The 20,439-nt window shown below is 44.0% G+C and overlaps 1 protein-coding gene across 3 annotated transcripts in view; it reads left to right on the top strand.

Moving 5' to 3' along the window:
• IGF2BP1 (insulin like growth factor 2 mRNA binding protein 1) overlaps positions 1-2,503 on the top strand; it is a 108,161-nt gene extending 105,658 nt beyond the window's left edge. For 2 of the 3 annotated variants that reach the window (XM_019523654.1, XM_019523652.1), the window contains exons 13-15: positions 112-243; positions 684-797; positions 1,680-2,503. In XM_019523654.1, the coding sequence (XP_019379199.1) occupies positions 112-243; positions 684-797; positions 1,680-1,772 (339 nt within the window). In that variant the 3' untranslated portion in view covers positions 1,773-2,503. Of the gene's footprint in view, positions 1-111; positions 244-683; positions 798-953; positions 1,218-1,679 lie in introns of those variants that run through there. The other variant, XM_019523655.1, reaches the window with a different exon arrangement.
• Positions 2,504-20,439: the final 17,936 nt, after the last annotated feature.

Below are 20,439 nucleotides of genomic sequence, written 5' to 3'. Positions count from 1 at the left end.
GGGGTAAGGAGGAGAAGCCCCTATCTTGAATGATGAGAGCTGTGGGTACACGGTGCTACTACAGATTGCAAACCAAGTTTAACACTATTCCTCCCCTGTTCTACTTTGCAGGCACAAGGACGAATTTATGGTAAACTCAAGGAGGAAAACTTTTTTGGACCTAAAGAAGAGGTGAAGCTGGAGACGCACATCAGGGTCCCTGCCTCAGCTGCAGGGAGAGTCATTGGCAAGGGAGGCAAAACTGTAAGTGAACCGAAGATGGAGAGAGGTCTGAGACCATGGAAAGACTGGGAAAATTCTTGGGAAGGTGGCTCATTCCCAGGTGTGAAACCTTCAGGGAGGTGGCTGTAATGGCCCAAACAAAGTATACTGAGGTAAAAGGGGAGGGGAAAGCCTACTGCATATCTGCTGTTCTGCAATAACTGTATTGTGAGTCTGCTCCTATCCTGTGGAAAGTGGAAGCTCAGACATGGTAATGTAGGCATGTTTCATTAAAGGCAGTCTTGGTAAAGCTCTTTCATTAAAAGTGCTCAGCTTCATTCATAGCAGAGGTTGGGTGGGAGCATTTGTTTGCCAAGGGGAGAATGGCAAAATCTGGTGCAGGGTGTTTTTTATTCCTTCATAAAGTTAGGAAGCATCTCTGCTGGACCAACAGCTGGTTGACCTCTGCTGCTTTTCTGTAGGTCAACGAACTGCAGAACCTGACGGCAGCAGAGGTGGTGGTGCCGCGGGACCAAACTCCTGACGAGAATGAGCAAGTCATAGTAAAAATCATCGGACACTTCTATGCCAGCCAGGTACAGCGAGCCGGGCTCTTTCCTGACAGGGCATGTGCTGGGAGTGGGTGAAGCAGAGAGAAAGAACTCAGGAAGTAGATGGAAACTTGCATGGTCCTCTGAACTGCATGCAGTTGTGTGTTGCATGTGAATATACACACTCTACTGTCTTTCCAGAAGTCCATATACTAACATCAGGCATCCTGTGCAGTGCCCAAGGTCATCAACTGTTATTGGTTTTATTATTATTAAAACATGGGATAATGTCCAGAGGCCTTAATGAGAATCACGGCCCCATCAGAACAATGTGAACATGATGCAAGCTGGCAGTGGAAGGGAAAGGCATGTTCGCTCCCTGGATCTGAATGAGCGTCTCTAGTCACCCAACACCAAATGCAGAAGAGGAGCAGGGTACAAGTGGTTTAATCCTGGTCACATGCTGAGTCAGTGGCAGAGAGAGGAACAGAGCTCAAGTTTCCTGAGCCCCCTTCTTGGGCTCCTACAAATCTTGGTCCATACTGAAGTAGGTGATGACCCAAACTAGCCAACACCTCTCTTGTTTTCTCCTCTCCCACTGTATCTCCTTCTTACTCTGATGACTATTGTTTGTATTACTTTAACTCTCTGAGCCCCTGCCTAGGTGAGGCACTGTAGATTTGGGACTGTATAAACACATAATGAGAAACTGTCTCTGCTTCGGAGTTTAGAGGCTCAAATGGACAAAATAGGCAAAGGATGGGAGGAGACACAGAGGCACAGAGAGATGAAGTGATTTGTCCAGTCATATAATGGGTCAGTGGCAGAGCCAGCGGCACTCCAGTTTTTTATCTTCTGGGTCCATGCCCTGAACAGCTAGGCTTCCCTCCCCACTGCAGCTTCAGCCCTTTGCTGTTCTTTCCTCAGATGGCGCAGCGGAAAATACGTGATATCCTGGCCCAGGTAAAACAGCAGCATCAGAAGGGACAGAGCGGCCAGACACAAGCACGAAGGAAATAAGAGCGGCGACAATAACACCACCACCACGTGAAAGAGGAACGAGCCGAAGTCAGGCTTAAGAGTGGCTGGGAATCAGTTACCGTAGACAACTTTTCCATTAATGGATTGAGAGTCAAAGGCAGTTTGATTGGCTTCCAAGGTAGATGCCTATGTTAAAATAAAGCGCCCAAATTTGAGCCATTACAATCACTAAGCCCCAAAGGCTACTTAAAGAAGCAACTCCTGCTGCAGTGCATGTGAGGATTCTGGAGAGCAGCACATAGCGACCGAGAGCCCAGGCTCTTGACAAATCCAACACAGAGCTATTGAGGCTTATGCTTCACCCAATGTAGCATCTGCAGCCTAGGTGCTCATTTAAGTAGCTTTCAGAGCTACAAATCTACCCCAGTCTTGCATTTCTGTTGTCATCCATCAGGAGCCCCAGGGCACTCTCCAGCCATCATATTACAAACAGAAATTTGGCTGATCAAAATTCCTAGAGAAGAGTCACCTGTAAAAAAAATTAGTGTCAGTCTGTAGAAATTCCAATGGGCAGGATGGTTTCTAATTCCATTGATGATAAATCCCAACATGAGTAAAGGCAACTTAAGTAGTCCCCTTTTTTTTGGATTCTACAGTAGCAGAAAGGAGAAGATATGGGACTCCCACCTAGGTAGTGATGCAAACTAATACAGTTTGCTTAGGGAAATAGTTTTGATTCCTCCCCATTTTAAATGATGACGACAACAAAAGCAGCTTTGTAGGATTTAACCTTCATCCGTTTGATAATCAGATGATCTGAAAAAAATGCACTAAGGCTGGGATTGTCAGTGGTACCTAAGGGAGCCAGGTGCCTGATAATGGGCAGGACTCTGAACCTCAAGACAGACCAAAAATAGACATTAGGATGAGGAGAGGAATTGGCATCACCTGATCACATGGAAAATACAGTGTGGTCTAGCTGATTTGAGGACCACAATAAGGCACAGAGATATAGGGTTTATTCCCAGCTCTGTCACTTAGCTTTCTGGGTGCCCTGGGATAAATGCCCCTGTGCCTCAAATTCCTCCTCTGTGATACTGTTCCCTTCTGGTAAGTGTTTGCAGATCTACAGTTAATAAGAGCTAGGCATGATCAGACTCTACCTACTTGAGCACCCGGTTCCTTTAGACCTGTTGGAAAATTGCAGCCTAAAGGGACAGATAAAAACACCCATAAAAGCTTTATCAGCTCTCTAGGACCAATGATCCTGATTCAGATCCAGTCTCCTGGGGTGATTTACCTTTTACTTTCCATCTGGTCTCTCTCAAAGTGAAGGAAAAATGATTCCAAAAATTCGGCATAATTTTTTTAAAAGCAAAATGAAATTTTCATATTTAAAAATTTTTTTACTGTGTGAAGAACAACTGTTGCCATGAGACAATGCCAAATGTATACATCAAAAGAATGTAATATGGTTACTGATTCCAGTCACTCTTACATGGATTTTTATATTTTAAATATATTTTAATGATTTTTTTTTAAATATGAGTATTTGGAAGGGACAGTAACTGCTGTGATAGCATTTTAGACACAGGGTAGGGCTTTGTCTCCACCTGAAACATCCTTCTGGTTGGATTATAAACTGAAAGCAGCCCCCAACACATAGCTGTGTCCCCTGCCCACTTCAGCACCTCATCTAATGCAGAGCCAGCTGGGATATGTGCTCTGTAGGCACAATCCTGCCAATAGAAGTCCAATGCAAGTGACTTCAAGAAGAGCAGTATTGTGCCCCAAAAAACCCTTGGTAGGGCCAGATTCTTCTCTGTTACTCTGTTGTAAATCTGAAACAATTAAGCCAGTGGTTGAACTCTCAAGATTTACACTGGTTTTACTAAGACTAGAGATGGCAATGCAGATGAACCACAGTGAAGAACAGTGGGCCTGCAAATTCATTGTCATAAACCTTGTGTTCATTTTCATCAATGCATGATAGGTGTAAAGCAGGATCGCTCTGATTCAACACCATTTTACACTCACTGGGCATGTCTACATGTGCACATTTACTGCGCAGTAACCTAAATTACTATGCAATACAGATGTGCATCTACACATGCGTGCCCGTATTGCGCGGTAACTGTGGTGACTTACACTGACTTGGGTACAAAGTTGATACCTGCTTGATGCCCAATTTGTTACCGCACAGTAACGCACGTGTAGATGCCTTACTGCACAGCAACACTGTGTGTGTGGGCTGACTTGGGACTAACTTTTAGTTCCAAGCCAGACCACATGCAGCATTAACGCGCTTTAAAGCCTGCACGTGTAGACACCTGCCTGTTTCTGCTTACTGCACAGTAACTTGCTGCACAGTAAATTTAATGTGATGTAAATGCACGTGTAGATGTGCCCACTGTGTTTTGGCATCACTGACTTCCTGGGGTGCAGGGAAAATGGAGAATCCATGTTATACTGCAGAATAACTGAGATCTGACCCTGGCCCAGTTTACCTAAGGAAGGGGAGAAAGATCAGAATTCAGTGATCTGCAGACCTCTAGGCTGAGATCAAGGGGCCAGAAGCCATCCTTGCACTGATTACTCTTTTTTAGTGGAGACAAGGCCTTTGGTTCCCTCAGTGGAAACCTGTGTGCATCCTACATAGTTAGAACCGTCTTTGAATTTGGATTATGCAGCTGCAAGAACGCATGCTGTTGGTTTTTTTGTTTGTTTCTTTTTTGTTTTATTTTTGATAAGGGAACACACGAGCAGTTACTGTCCTTTAAACATTGCAACAACGACATGATGTGGGGAAAGGTCAGGTATTGCTGTGTGTTTTAGCAACAAGGAAAAAAAAAAGAAAAGAGAGAAAAAAGAAAAGAAAAAAAAAAAGCTACCTCAAGGTATGAAGTTACCTCAGCAATTGTTTTTTTTTTGGGCTTGCTGATATTTTATATAAAAGCTGATAGTCTTGAATATTTTATTTTTTTAATGAAAAGAGAAGTTACATTTCATAATTTCTTATGAGCCAGGAGTTATGTGCAGGTAATCAAGTGTTATGAGCTCTCTATTGAGAACGACAGAAACTTCAGACATAGTGGAAAAGATGGTAGCCGCTAATTGGGGGCCTTTTCAAACGAAGCGAATAATGTCATCGTGATACAAGAGCGCACAGCTGTAGCAATTCTTCAAGAAGAAGGACAAACAGTCCACCAACTTTTTGATTCGGAAATACTATTTTTTCCCCCCTAAATAAGCTACTGAAAGGAAAGACTTTTTCAACCCAGCTCAATCAGGAAGCCAAATTTGTTAAAGAGCTTTGGATTAGAAACATTCCACTAATGGCAATAAGAGGAGAATATATTTACTTTCAAGCATAATTCCTAGCTATTATAATCAACCATGGAAAGGGGGTGTCAGGGACAGGGAGTTTTTGCTGGTAGGTTCAACTTGTCCAGCTGGGAGTGATTCCAAGCCATCCGAGAGTTTCACTGAGCAACCCAAATGGCTTGGCCTCTTGTATCTAAATGGAGGACGTGTCAAACCATCCTCTCCACTATGATGCTGTTAAATATTTTACAGAGAATGCCTCAGTTTTACCGAGGATAAACAAACAATTAAAAAAGAGAGAGAAAGAAATGGGAGCCAAATTTTTTTACAGACACACAAGGGAAAAATAATAAATAAGTAAATAAAATAAAATGAGAGAGATGTGAACATGGCTATCTCAGTGACCAAGGTTCACATTTTAAAGTCACATCTTGCTACTTTTCGTTGTACCTGCAGGAATTAACCCTTTTTAGAATGTCATTTGTAAAGATCAGTGGTCGTAAAGTCAATTCTAAAGAGCTCGAACTTGTGTCCCATGCCCCCTACCTCCCCTCCAGCTCAATGGGAATTCTGGGTGGGCAGATGACATTGGATCAGGCTCCTAAATGTATGCAGCTTTAAAGAAGTAATGACCCTTTTTCAGTAGAGACAGGGACAGCCAAACAAAATTACTGGCTATTAAAGAAATCTCTCCAAAAGGCTTCACTTGTTCCAAGGCACAACTGGGGAGAAACTGGTGTAGAGACCCAGCTTTTTCCAGCTGGAAGATTTTAGTAGCTAGGAACTTGACTTCTGACCCTTTTGCATCTGTGACAAATGGGCAGAAAGTAACAAACCCCACATAAGAAAAAAGCGGAACAGATTTCAGGATGGTGAGGATGATGTTACTCTTTTTTTAAGGGCATTTATCGTCTTGTCCTACGAAAAACAGTCTCCTACTTCTTTAAATCTCTGGCTCTCTACTTTTTATGGACTTGCATAGAACAGTTTATTCAGACATCGGTGATTATAATTGTATTTTCCAACAGCAAGCATTTTTGATAACTGGTTCAAACTGTATCATCGAGGAAAAAAAACCCACAGTACTGTTAATCTGATTGTTGCAGTGTTCTGTTGAGAAGATCCTGCCACATACCTAGAGTTTGTTTATCAGGGAAACGTCTGGTGTTTTACCATAACAAGGGCTATCACCATAAAACTAACAAAGGAGGCAGATGATTTTTATTCTGCCTCTATAAGTTCAAGGGGATTTCTTTGATACCCATAGCTTCTTTTCATAGAATCATAGAAAAGTAGGGCTGGAAGGGCTCTCAGGAGGTTATCTATCCCACTCCCTGTTCAAGGCAGGATCCTCCCTGTCTAAACTATACTAGACGTGTTTGTCTAACCTGCTTTTGAGAACTTAAGGAACAAACCCGCACACACAACTACCAGACATAATGGCTGAAACCTCAAAAATGCCCTTTCACTTGCCACAGGTACAGGGGGAAGTGGACACCGTCAGTGTCCTGCCACTGCAAGGACAGGAAGTAGTTTGTTAAAATATGCTCAAGAGATCCAAGTCTGGTGCTATGAAGCTGTAGTCATCAGTACTCTAAAATACCTTTATTTCCACAGGGGAAGAACAGCATTGTCTAGTGGTTTCTGGACAGGACTAGGAGCAAGGAAGTCCTGAATTTGAATTCAGTTTCTTTTGTGTAGTCTTCTACTAATCACTTCTCTTTCCCCAGAGGTCCTGTTTCAGGAAAGCACTTAAATACATTGCTTAAGCCCTATGACATTAAAAGCTCTCAAGCACATAGTTAAGAAAGCAGAGAGAGAGAGACAGCTAGATTCATAAATGCAAACTGTAGTGAAACTTCTGTTGTTCTTTAAAGCAACTTGGCTATTCATTTCCAGGAGGGAAGATACCTATTCTATTCTGGTTTTGCTGTGTACCTCGCCATCGTGTCCGAGTACGTACGTACGTACATTCCAAACAGCGCTCTGGATTATAGAGAATTATATAGCCCTTTATCTGAGTTGTATTCAAAGGCTGGTAAAATCAACTGATAGAGACTTGACCAAGCCTGGAAGCAGTCCACAAATGAATAACCAGAAAATAAAGTTTGAATCCATCAAGTTGTGAAAAAAAAATGGAAAATGAACAGTTTCTCGGCAGGCCTGTTGAAGGCATCGGTTATCTTTGTGTCAAACAGAAATGTAATTTGAACATCAAGCATCAATCAAATAGCCCTTTTAAAGCAAGGTAATCTGCACACATCCCTTTCCTATCTTACGGGGTTTCTGTGTGTGTTGATATTAAATCATTCAGCAGATGCTGGGAACCCTAAAGGGAAACTCTTGTTAAGTGGCAGGATCTTTGGTCGTGAAATCAAAAGGGAAGTGTTAACAAGAGCATCATAATATGTAGAGCCAGGGGCTGGCTTTGTACAGGGTGAGAAGCAAAGGAATGTTATCTTTTCTTCTGAGCTGGCACCTCATTTTTATGATAGCAGAAGCAGCAGAGTTTTCTCAAAAAAATGCACATTTCCTTAAGAGATTTAACTTGGATGGTTTGGGGTATTCTGTGGGGGGAGGGGGGGAGGGGAAAATGTTCCCTGAATTAACTCCAGGAATGGAGAGAATAAACAAACCACAGGGAATGGGGAGGTCAGCGGGGCAATGTCTAGGTTCACTCAACGTCACTGAGGAGAATAGAAGATATGTGTTAGGTAGGTCCGAGATGTAGAGTTTAACTTAGGAAGGCAGCATGTTCTGTGGCTAGAATGCAGGGTTTGGTTTCCTCAGCTCTTCCACTGACTTGCTTTATGGCCTTGGGGCAAAAGTCATGTCTCTGTGCCTCAGTTTATCCCTCTGTGAAATGGGGACAATGCTACTTACCTACCTCACAGGGCTGTTGTGAGGATTAATGAATTAATGTTTTTGAAGCACTTTGCGATCCTCAGTGCCATATGCAGTGCAAAGTATTATGATTAGAACTAACTCCAATGACAGTATCTATATGGTTATTTTTTGGTTTTACCTAGTCCTAGTGCTATCATAATCTTGCCTTGCCATTCAGCTGGAGAAAAGCGCAAAAACAGCTAACCTGGCTTGCATAATAGCTTTCTCTTCCAAGCTCTGAACACCTTCTCAGCCATTATAAATGCATATATGTGGTTCAGTAGCTATGACAGAGATTATGCTCCCTCGCTGGCAGTGGTAATTGCAACCTAACCAAATTGACACACTTGGAAGGTTTTTAAGGAGTCAAAACAGACTAAAATTCAGTGTAAATATTAAAAGAAACTGCCTCTAAGCTACATTTATGTTTCCTGGGCATTAGGTTTTTTGTTTTGTTTTGTTTTGTTTCTTTAGCACAAAACGAAAAAGCAGTAAAGTTAGTAACATAGTTAATCAGTACCAGAAAAGAATCCTTTTTTTTTTTTTTTTGGTAACTTCTAGTTCCAAATATTTTGATTATTTTTAGATTCTGAAAAAAATATCAGAAACGCAGACTTGGTATAAGACAGTTGAAGACACTTCTTTTAATTTAATTTTTTGTTTGTTTTTTAAATATAGGATCTGCCTTACTGTTCCCTTAAAATGGTACATGCAACCTAGACTTTTATTATTTTGGAACTTGCTTGTTTTTGAAACACATAGTAACCAAGAAGATTTTTCTTTTTAAATGAAATCGGTGTGATCCTGTGAAACATATTCTCCTGAGAGGGCACATAAACCTTATTTCAATCCTAATGTGCTCTCTTCTCGAGATCAGTTCAGAAGGAGTAAACGAAACAGTTGGCCTATGAATATATCAGCAGTGCTATCGTAATTTCTGAATGGGATTTTCAAAAAGAAGTTAAAGGGAGTTGGACCCTCAGGTCCTCTGGGAGGTGGGACCAAAAGTTGTCCAAAGCAGCAGTGATTTCAGATGCCCTGTTTGGGGATCCCCAGCTGGGAAACCTTGAAAGGGTCTGGTTTTCAGAGGGCAGGATTTCCTGCTTTCAGGATGTCAGGCCACTTTGTCTCAGGTTGAGCACCCAAAAACAGCAGCACTGAGACTTGCTGGTAATCTTTCAAGGTATCGGCCTGTATGTCTAACTCCTCTGAAAATCCCAGTCTTAAGTTCTGATCCCAAACCCAGGGAAGTCAAAGGAAGGACTGCAGTGGGCTTTGGATCAAGCTATAATAGGATCATGTAGAAAGAAAGATAATTCACCACGATTCGACTGAATCGGGCTTTTTGTTTTGTTTGGTTGGTTGGTTGTTTTCTTAAATAACTCACATAGTTTGTAAAATCCAGAGCAGAATAAAATAAGCGAGAGGCTCTCGAATCATTTCTTCTCGAGAACATGCAGGTGCTGCAAGCTTGAAACTTACATGTGCAAACTACCTCAAACCTTACAATAAGATTTGATTTGAAAGATGGGGTTGGGGGGATGAGTGTATCCACCCTGCAGCTTCGCCCATCCTCAGAAATAAGCCTTGACTAGAACCTCTCCTTGAAAGATCAGGTGAGGATCTCTCCCTCAGTCACCTGTAGTGGAAGGATTCCTGGAGGAGAGTCCGTGCTTGGGTTCCTGTACATCACTGAATCTTTTTCCTGGCAGAGTTGGGGCACCAAGGGGAGTTCCTCCGCTTCACGTGTTTCCGCTTCACGTGTTGGGAGTTTGGTCTTTAATGAGTCCTATCAGGAAACTCCTCCCAGCTCTGGTGTGCTTGGTACTTCCTCTAGAGGGAGGCATGGGAGGGTGAGCCTCAGGGTGCCCGAGGGTTTTGCAGCATGGGGCTACCATGAAAGCCCAAACTCTATCAGATCCCTCTCATCTCACAGGAAAAGGTAGGTGGGGGGAAGGATCCTACTACCCCCACCCCAACAAGGGATTTTCCATAATTTGGTACCCATTAGGATCTTTGAAAGCCATTGCAGACAAGTTTGAAGATTCCCAACACCAGGTTCTGTAGCTCCTGCAACAGAGCTTGGATAAAGCTGTCCTTCAGAGAAGGACTGGGAATAAGGGGGGAGGCACCATCCTCTCTACTCCCTGGAAGAAGCCTGGGAGTAGAGGGCAAGCATTCTGCCAAATCCACTCCCATTCCTCAAGGTGATGGCAGCAGATGTGAGGGAGCCAGGACTAGCGGGAGAGGGCAGGACACTAAGCATGGTGTAGATAGGGCCCCCAAGGTTCAGATAAGCTTCAGATAGACATTGGCCGGTAGGGCGATCAGTGAAACCCCTTAAAAGTCGGCCCATCGCTAATTTAAATGTGCATTTGAACCCTGCTGCTTTATTGTACATTACAGAATTTTAAATTTTTGTTCACGATTAATACCTCTCTGACATGTGGTGGCTTGTGACATGATAGGAGTGGCTTCAGGCACAGACTGGGCAAAACTGGGAGCTGCTTCCAAAACTCATCTGGGGAGGGGGAATGAACTTGTGGCCTTTTTGTCACAAGAATGAATTTGTTCATCCCTGTATTCACAGCTGCAGAGACAGAAGAGGTGGTTATTTGATGTGGAACGTGTTGCTGTGCTGCACTAGCAAAGTATCAGTGATTGGCAACAGCGAACAATAAAAGGGATTGTGTCAGGGGTATCCAGGCCCAAAGATTAGGCTTTATCACATAAAGAAAACCATTTTTGGCCAAATCTGAAGTGTTTCCAAAGATACTTTTTAAAAATTTAAATCCCAGTGGAAATGTGCAGGACACTGGGTTTTTCTTTTTGATATTTCACCACCTGAAGGTGGCAAAATCCTGTTAGGGGGGGAAATGAAACTGACTGTCCATCATGCTGAAACCGACTAGTCTGTTTTCACAATCTAGATAGACCATAGTTGGAAAAGTAAATCAAATTGTATGCATGGTGAAATATGCTTTAGGTTCTTTAAGACTAAAATTGCTTTTGATTTAACGTCCCAGGAAATCAGTGGGATTGCATGGGATGTAAATCATAGCAAACATCAGTTATTTTTTTAATGGTTTAATGGTTTGTATTAAAGCAACAAATGAAATCAGATTTGTGTATTTCCAGTGCCCTCAGATTCATCTGCAGATAAAATTCATTGGTTTCGAGAATAAATTGGTCCCCCTTTTCCCTTCAATCTGACACTTTCACTTCAATCAGATCTGTTCCACTGAGTTAAAATATCCTACAGGTTTGTAGCTTAACTCTTCACCAAACAGCCCCTTCCCTCCCACGTGAAGCCTCCAGCTTTTCCTGAAAGCCCTCACTGGCCAGTGCCCTTGGAGTCTGTTAGCTTCACTGCATGTCAAACAAGGGGGCATGACCTTTATATATAACCAATTCATTTTTGTTTATCTACCTCTTAGTGACAATAGATTAAAAATAGGTAGTGGCAACTCCACATGCTGTAGTGTAGGGGAAAAAATACTCTCTTTTTCCAAAGAAAAGTGTTCTTTAAAAAAATAGAATTTATGGGCTTACTTTTCACTTTAAAATGTTCATTAGTTGTAAAAGTTCCAAACCTCAGCAGTCCTAAATTTTTTGGTTCTGACTGATTTTCTTTTAAAAGCTCTTTCTTCCATTACCTTTTGTTTTGTTTCCCTTTTAACTTGATATTTACTTCTGTCAGCAGTACAACTTCTACCCTCTCCTCTTCCTCAGTGTAGTACCTACACTTTGTTAGAATGACAACTAGTCACTTATGCATCTGTATTATTTTTGCATACACCAGTATTTCATTGCCAGCTGGATCCAATGCATGGTTGTGCCTTTATACCCCAAATAATGTGCATTAAAATTGAGAGAGATTTTCGGTAAAATCAACTGACTAGCAGCCATCACAGTCTGTTCGGGTTGGTTTACAGGATGAGTTAAACACAAAGCAGTGAGAGGCAGATTATAAAAAGCAAAAAACCGAACAGAAAAGTTTTGTGTAATGAAAGTAACTTTGATCATCTCAAAATGAGGACAATTGGATGTGCACACGTAGAGAGGTAGAACTAATCAGCATTGTAAACTATCCTGGTTTGGAACCCCCAAGCTGGATACCATGTTTTTCTGTATTTCTTCCTCCCTGAAGTTGCAGGTTGTAGGGAATTGCTAACATCTTCTAGTGCATCAGAGTGGTGGATGTGCTGCTGATCAGAGTGCTGCATCCCCTCCCACTCGCTGATCCAATGCAATTTCAGATCTTCCTCTAAAAGTTGTACTTTACTGTAATGATATTTTTCTTCCCTTCAGTTGATTGTTTATTTTCAATCTTTCCACTTCCCTGTCCCTCCCCTCCCCCCAACTCCCTCTTCTAATCCATGTTCTTTACCTTGTACTTTTGTGAGGCAGGTTAGTTGGCTCAGATCTGGAGTTGTGATTATGGATGGACGTGGGCTCCATTTTTCTTCCAGCTAGGTTTTGCCACAAACCGCTTTACTCCACTGTTTCATTTTTAAAAATAAAGAAAAGAAAAACCTAAATGATGTGTCTGTTTGTTTTTAATCCATTCCTAGAAGAAGCAAAGTAGCTAAGAATACTGGTGCGGTTTCATAGTTTCATAGATTAAGGGTCGGAAGGGACATAGTAGTTCTTCTAGCCCGCCCCCCCGCCAGTGCGGGAGAACAACAAAACCCCAAAACAACAACGGGACTCAAATGAGTCCAGCCAGGTAGGCATCCAGCCTCTTCTAGCGGTTGATGGTTATGTGGCTTGGACCAAGAAGATACACTTGGCCCACAGCTTAACAATAAATGCAACACTGGACTACAGTATTACAGTCTGCATTAAATTGAAAATCATTGTTCTAGATTCCGCATAAAGCCTGACATTATTTAACACCCCCCCCTCTTCCCCAAATCCCACTTAAAAACAACCACCCTGTTATTGACAGGGCTGGCTGAAGAATGGTAATTCCTTTCTGCAAAAGGAAAAAAAAAATGAACTGAAACAAAAGTTTGTAGTTTCATAGTTTCCTAACCTAATTGTGTGAAACTGGGCTTGGCAGCTTTACAACTATGGGCATCACATGTGACCCAGCTGATGCTGTGGGCTCCTGATTCTACACATGCCCTCCTAAAACAGCCTCTGATTACTGAATGCCACCAATAAATATGGCCAACACCAAGTAAGAATGGCAGATTTGGTAATGAAGGTGAGTGAGTGCCTTAAATTTAGTGCCCAGGGTTGGGGCAGCCTCTCCTGCAAGCTCCCAATTCCCTTCCCCTGCCCTAATCTTCTGCTGCAGCCTGGAGCAAACAGTCACTCAACAGTCCCAAGCTCTTTGCAGGCTGGATTTGGCCTGCAGGCTGTAGGTTGCCAATCCGTGATTTAAAATAAACATTTTCATTTTAAATCCATTTCAAACAAAAAAGATTGCAGCTTTGGAGCTTGACTCTCATGTAATTTGGTTCTCCCTCTCTACAAACTCAGAAGGTTTGCTTCCAGTTCATTCAATCTGAAGATACTTTGGTTTTGAATAATTTTTCTGCAACTCTGAAAAACATTGAACACCACTAAATATATTTAAATGACTTTTTTATAGCATTCAAAAAGCCATTTTTCTTTTTAAAAAACAATTAAATATTTGTTGATAAAAATTTTCAAGTAGCTTTAATATTCTATCAGATTACCCTAAAACTACAAATCAGGTGAGATTGCACCTAGCCAAATGTGGTAGGAGGGTCTGCTGAACCTGCCAGGAGCCCATATCTGTGGCGTATTTGTTGGGAGTGGGGGAGGAGGGAGGTATTATAAGATCAATATTCAGATTGTGGCTTCCAAACTGGAAATAACATTATGCAGAAAATGTTATTCAAGGATTTGGGTTTTTTTCATAGGTTCATAGATGTTAGGGTTGGAAGGGACCTCAGTAAATCAAGTCCAACCCCCTGCCCTGGGCAGGAAAGGTGCATGTCCAGCCTCCTCTTAAAGACCCCCGAGGTAGGGGAGAGCATTACCTCCCGTGGAAGCTCATTCCAGATTTTGGCAACCCTTACTGTGAAGAAGTTCCTTCTAACCTAAATCTGCTCTCCGTTAGTTTGTGGCCGTTGTTCCTAGCGACTCCAAGGGGTGCCCTGGTAAACAGAGCATCCCTTATTCCTTGCTGCCCCCTGCCCCCAATGAACTTATAGGTGGCCACAAGATCCTCTCTCAACCTTCTCTTGTGGAGGCTGAAGAGATCTGGGGTCCTCAATCTCTCCTTGTAGGGCTTTGCCTGCAGGCCTCCAACCATATGAGTGGCCTCTGCTGAACTCTCTCGAGGTTGTCCACACCCCTCTTGAAGTGTGACACCCAAAACTGGATGCATTACTCCAACTGCAGCCTGATAAGTGCCACATACAGGGGAAGTATCACTTCCTTGGACTTGTTTGTCATGCACCTGGTAATGCATGATAAAGTGCAGTTGGCTTTATTGATCACTTTGTCACACTGATGACTCATGTTCATCTTGGAGTCCTCTGGGAGCGGCAGGGCCCCAACCCTGTAGGTTAATGGGTAACATCTGTTTTGCCCAATGAAGTGGATGAGCTGTGCAGGGAAACATTCTGGCATAGCTGATCTGGTTCACTTGGCAATGTCTGTTCATAGCTTTCCATTAACACTCACTGTTCATGTGGCTCCTGAGTGTCACTCCTCTAAGACAGGGTGTCAAATGCATCCAGCCTACACAGGGCCAGTCTGTGGACTGCAGCTGGAGTGCGGGGCCCTTGCTATCTGGCCAGTGGGACTGCCCACAGGACTGGAAATAAATGTCAAGCAGAGGTAATGTTGTTGCTGTGGTTCTGGGAGCTGCAGCTGCCATCACACATCCCACCACCAAATTTCCAAATGTTGGGCAGCTCCACAGGCAAAATGACAAGGCTCTATCCTCCACCTTCATCCCAGGGGGCTGTCCAGGAATTACAAAACTGCTGGTGAGATGAGCAGTGGCTGCTGTGGCTCCCCTCCAGCTTCCCCCTTTTGCTCCTACCCAGGTGGTAGGGCAGGCCAGGACAGAAGGATGTGGCACACTCTGCAGTGCTGGGGGACTCTGCAGCCCTCATGTCTGAGTGGGGCAGTGCAGTGGAGGGCAGTGGGGGAGCTCATCCCTGGGGAGCTAAGGGTGAGTTTGGCCATATGGTGCAATGCGTATGGGGAAGTGCAAGGAACAGCAGGAGGTGGCACATAGTGCATCAGAGAGGCACCCTGCACCCAGTGCAGCAGGAGGGCATGGGGTGCAGCGGGGAGGGGAGGGACACCCAGATGCACAGGGCAACAGAGGGGTGCAAGGAGCAGCAGCAAGGATGTGTAGAGTGCAATGTAGGGTGCAGCCCCCAGGGACCATGGTCCCTGCTGGCATGGTCCCTGCTAGTGCAACCCAAGGGGTTTGCAGCCCCCAGCCACCTAGAAGTTGAATGGCCCTGTGTTGGACCATGCCTCTCAGACATTGTGGACAATGACCCTTCTTAGACATGGTGTCTGCTGTTTGGGGTGGAGGGGTTGACCATGCTCAGTTCCCTTCGGCACAGTTGTGTTTAGTGCTGTGTTGACTTCCACTGCGGCCTAGCTCTGATTTCTCAGGGTGGACAAGCCTTTATATGATTTTCCCCGAACCTCCAACTCTCTTGGGCTGGCTCTTACATTTGGAAGATCTGGACATCTTGCCCATGACTGGCCACTGGCTGTCGCTTGCTACGTCTCTTGCAGTTGAGAAGGATTCATATGCCCTTCCCCCAGTTTTTCCCTTTCTTCTACCAAGGTGACTTCTGCTCGCTCACTCTCTTTCAGCAAAATATCCCAACAAAATTGTGATGTCTTTCCCTTCCCCTCACCCCTTCTTGATTTGGTCTAAAGGTCTGAAGAAATTTCACCAATGACTGGCTTGCTCTTCAAGTTGTTCTTCTTAAGATCTGATTAGCCCTTAATAAGGTCTTAAGAAGAACAGGAGTGTATCTTGGGGTGTACAGCAGCACATTTGAGCCCCATGTTGGCTGTATGCTGTGTGTGCAATGAGCTGTCTTGACCTCACTGGCATGTCGGCATGGGCTTCTGCTAAGTCCCATATGTGCCATGGGCTCTGAGCGGCTGAGTGGGCGCAGCTTGTTTTTTGTGTGTGGCGCCACTGGCATTGCCCCCTCAACCTTCATTTGGGTCATGATCTGGGGTTGAGAATTGCTGGCCTAGAGGTTACATCTGCTATGGACATCACAGAGGTTATTAGACGCTTTATAGGTGGCAGAATCAGAAAATTATCTCTGGGCACGTGTACACGAGATGTTTACAGTGTAGCTGCCTAATGAGCTATGCAGTAAAGTCTCAGCATCTATATGCCCGGCCCTATTAGGCTGCAGTAAACTATTAACTCTGCCGTAGGCTAGTACTTGTAAACACAAATACTATTTCGTGGTGGCGGCATTATTTAGTGCACTGCAACACATGTGGAGCACCCTCGTGCCCCAGCCAGCCCCTCCGTAGCATGTTGAGCCACTTTGGAGCAGCCCCAGTTTGGCAGGCTTATTCCCCTGGTCCCCTGCCAGCCGGGGCTGCTCTGACCGGCTTAACTTGCTGCAGTCCTGAGTGCACATGCAAATGGAACACCTGGGAGCAATGAACGCTGGCACAAACTGCACTGGAGTTTATTCTTTCACATTAATTGCATGTGTAGATACACCTTCTGTGTAGCATGTCAAGAAGGACAAAGCTCATTTAAACTGGATCTGATCTTGCCTGCTGGCCTGGACCATTTTATATATGGTTTGTACCCCAAACAATTAGGGTCCAGATAAAGAATTACGTTTTTAGCATCCCATGTTGGCAGACATCAACGAGTGAACTGCTCAGTCCAGCCATTAAAAGTTCCAGGTGAAGAATAAAAAGTCAAGCAAATATAAGCTTTGCCTAAGAAGGGTGGTAAAAAGTTGCTGGCAAAACAGCTTTGGGACCAGGAACAACCCGGTTTCTTGTTCAGAGCAAATCCATCCACAGGATTTCCTAATTTAAGCAAAAAAATCTCAGATCATTAGTAGCTCAACCATCAAAAGTTAGAAGTCAAGGCATAAAACTGTGAGGGTAAATAACAAGGGAGTGGTCTGCTTCTGTCTGTTGTCTCTTGTTTTAGTCTTAGGCTCCAAGCTCTTAGAGGCTTGTTTGTTCTGTGTTGTACAATGCATAACACCATGAGTCCCTAACGAATGGCCAGATCATCTCAGTGCTATACTAATACAAATATTAGTATACTCAAGAAGTTCCTAGCATTGCCAGTAGAAGGCAGCAGTGCATGCAAATAAGAGCCAAGCCACTTGAACAGTCTCCACTTTCAGATAGAGCAGTGGTTCTTAACCTTTTATAACCTCAGGCGCTCATGGGTGGACTGGAGAGTGGCCTGAATAGATTCAAGACACCTCTAGGAAAGTGCCAGCTGTTAGTTGTCATTTGTTGTTTTGGGTACAGAAAAATAACAGGAGTGAGAACCCAAAAAGTCCACAGCAGGGCAGAATGTTTTTAACTCTATGGATTTCCATTTTAAATTTTAAGGGTTTATCTTGTGAATCCTGTTTGCACACCTGACATTGCTAACATTGTGTGGCACCCCAGAGCACCCTTGGAAGGATCTCGAGGCAGTGTGGAGTGCTGTAGCACCCTGACTCAGAATCAGTGCAATACAGGATTTACTTTCCTTTGTTGTAAATGTTCATTTGAAGAAGCCTGCTTTTTGCAGGCTGCTTGTTCTGCGTTACTGCAGTTTGTGCAAGTCCTGTACAAGTGTTCCTGCATCTGCAAGCCAGATGTGCTAGTGAGCCACAGAGCACTGTAGTTTAGGGTAAAAAAAAGTGAATTATTTGCATCAGCCTAGGTTGGGTGATTAGCACTGGAATCATCTTCTTAGGGTGACTGGAGAGCATAGGCAACCCTGGGCTGTGGGAATCATGCCTAGCAAGCAGGCATCCTTTGTTCTAAGGAGTAACAGACTGTTAAAAGGAATAACATATTTTAGGTATCTGGAATGCAAGAAAAAGTAAGGACATCTGTTTGCTTGCAACTGATGCCACCATGAAATTTTTTATGAAGACACAAAGGGCAACTTCTGTTTGCACCACAAGATGACACTTTTTCCCCCAGGACAATCAGGGTTAATTTGAGTTCATTGCCATTCAAGTGGCATGTATAAATGACCGTCCCACGCCTGTTTTGATGAGAGTCAAAGCCTGGGGCAATCAGACCTGGGATAAACCCCACAACTGTTTTTACCTTCACTCTGCTCTTGGATAGAGGCTACAAGGCTTGAGAACATGTGCACTAGTCCTGACCATGTTCCTCTGGCCTGACCTGTCACCAATCTGTCATGCCCTGTGTTTGCATCACTGCTGAAAATGGACCCTCAAAATTTTTCCAAACTTCAAAGGAACATAAATGGTCCTGATCCTTGGTTTTGTCCAGCCCAAGGTTCTGGGGCTGTTTGAGAGCTGGGAGTCAGGACTTGTCTATGCAGTTAAGGGGAAATAGTACCCTATGGAGATACTTATTCTGGAATAGCTATTCTGCTCTAAATTAAGACACTATCCTGTTATTTAGCACCTTCTCAGTGGGCTCTGGCAAGCACAGAATAGCCAGAAGGCAACATGCTCCACTGTTGTCTGTTTACTTCCTATATCAGGATTAGGCTTCAGGGCCCTTGGGCTAGCAAGGGAGACAAACAGGGAGTGAGGGAAGCTGCATTGCTAATAGGTTCTTATTTGCCTGGACTGGGACTTGCATACAAGTTGAACAAGCATTTAACTAGTGTTTAGGTTTTAACATACTCCTGAGACCCCAGGTGATTTGCTTTGGGACATGTTTAATGTGGCACATAGGGAAAACTAACTAAAACTGGGTTCTGGGGTAAATGGTAAATACATTTTTGTAGGAGTGTTAAATTCCTAGACCTTTTGCTTTGAGAAGAGGTGGCGTTAATGGAAGATGACAGGTGTAAAGATGTCTCCAGGGCTGTCAGCCAGACAGTGAAAACAGCAAACTTTCCCCTAAGCTAAATGCCATGGGGTTCTCAGTCCTGGAAGTTCATTCAACAGAGCCCCTCAACCTCAAAGTGAATGGCTACTGACAAGATGAGGTTGATATCACAGGGAGAAGGTCTGAGGTGAGAAGATATGGAGAGAAGGTATAGGGCTAAGAATGCACAGAGACCTGCTTCCACAGCAGGAGAGTTAGGACTGGGGATTTAACAAGGATCTGCCCTTTGTTTTTTGGATCAGGCGGCTGTAGGTGATGCCCTTCCTGAAGGTGGTAACAGTATCAGAAAACCCCTGTGGTCTCTTGCACTGGATGAGGTTGAGCTGCTGAGAGGCAACACACAGTGTTGCGTTTCTGAGGCCAGAGAGAAGACATCCTGTGCCACCACGGCTTTGTGGCTGAGGACCCTGGCGGAAGCTCCTTTCCCTTTGTGTGTCCTGTATGAAATAATGCACAGGCCAAACCCACGTCTGCAGGGTTGGGCAGGGTACTGAGTGCCACTGATGAGCCATGACTTATCAAGGTAAAGGATTCCCCTTCAGGGTGGTCTTAACAAGTCTCTTCCTTTGGTGAGGAAGGAGTTGCTGCCTGATGATGACCCATCCCTTATCTAAACCCATAGAGCAGCGATTCTTAACCAGGGTGCATTGGCCCTGAGATCCTTTTAAGAGTGTCATGGGGTACCGTTAAGTGTGCAATCACCCACAAAATTCATAAAATATATCCAGTTTTCCAATAAGGATCTATAGTGTCCAAACTATTCTGATCTGTTGTGGGCCTTCTGAGTTCTTTGCAGGAGAAGAATTGCTGTTTTTTTTGGCATTGTCCAAAAAAAAAAAAAAAGCACTGGAAACTGAGCTGGCATTTTCCTAGTGCCTTGATTCTAATTAGGGGATACCTCAAGTCTAAAAAAGATTGAGAACCACTACTGTAAAACTTGTATTAGCTCACAGACTGCAAGTTCCTTTACAGCTCTGTGCCGTGGGGACTGCTTGGGGCTCTTCTCACCTTAGTGGCAATGTGAAGAGGGGGAAGGGGCTATTGCATTTTGGGGGGGCATGGTTCTGAAGGAGATGTGGAACATTTCATTAAAACAAGTGCAACAAAATTGTTCCTCAGAGGAAGATGCCAGTCTCCTGTGAGGTTTGGTCCATGCCACCAAGCAGGGATGTTGCACTTCCTTTCCACTATGCTACTACAGTAGTTTGTAGCTGCACTTTCCAACACAGCACAGAGATCACCGTGGCCGTGGTTGCAACCCTGCTGCATCAGGGACGATCACGCGTCAGGGACAATCATCGCTTTTTCCAGGGCTATTGTTATATAGCAAAATCCTCCTTTTGCTGTATATAAATCCAGTTGGATTAAAATAAGGAAGTGAGGGAGACTGGGCACCTACCTTCAAGGTGCCCTTGAAGACATCAGCACCTGCTGGGGGGGGGGGGGGGGG

This window comes from Gavialis gangeticus, unplaced genomic scaffold, assembly GCF_001723915.1.
Source record: "Gavialis gangeticus isolate Ggan-Ray unplaced genomic scaffold, GavGan_comp1, whole genome shotgun sequence".
In the NCBI taxonomy this organism is placed as follows: domain Eukaryota; kingdom Metazoa; phylum Chordata; order Crocodylia; family Gavialidae; genus Gavialis; species Gavialis gangeticus.
The sequence above is the reverse complement of the archived record's forward strand: the minus strand, read 5'-3'. Positions and strand labels throughout refer to the sequence as shown.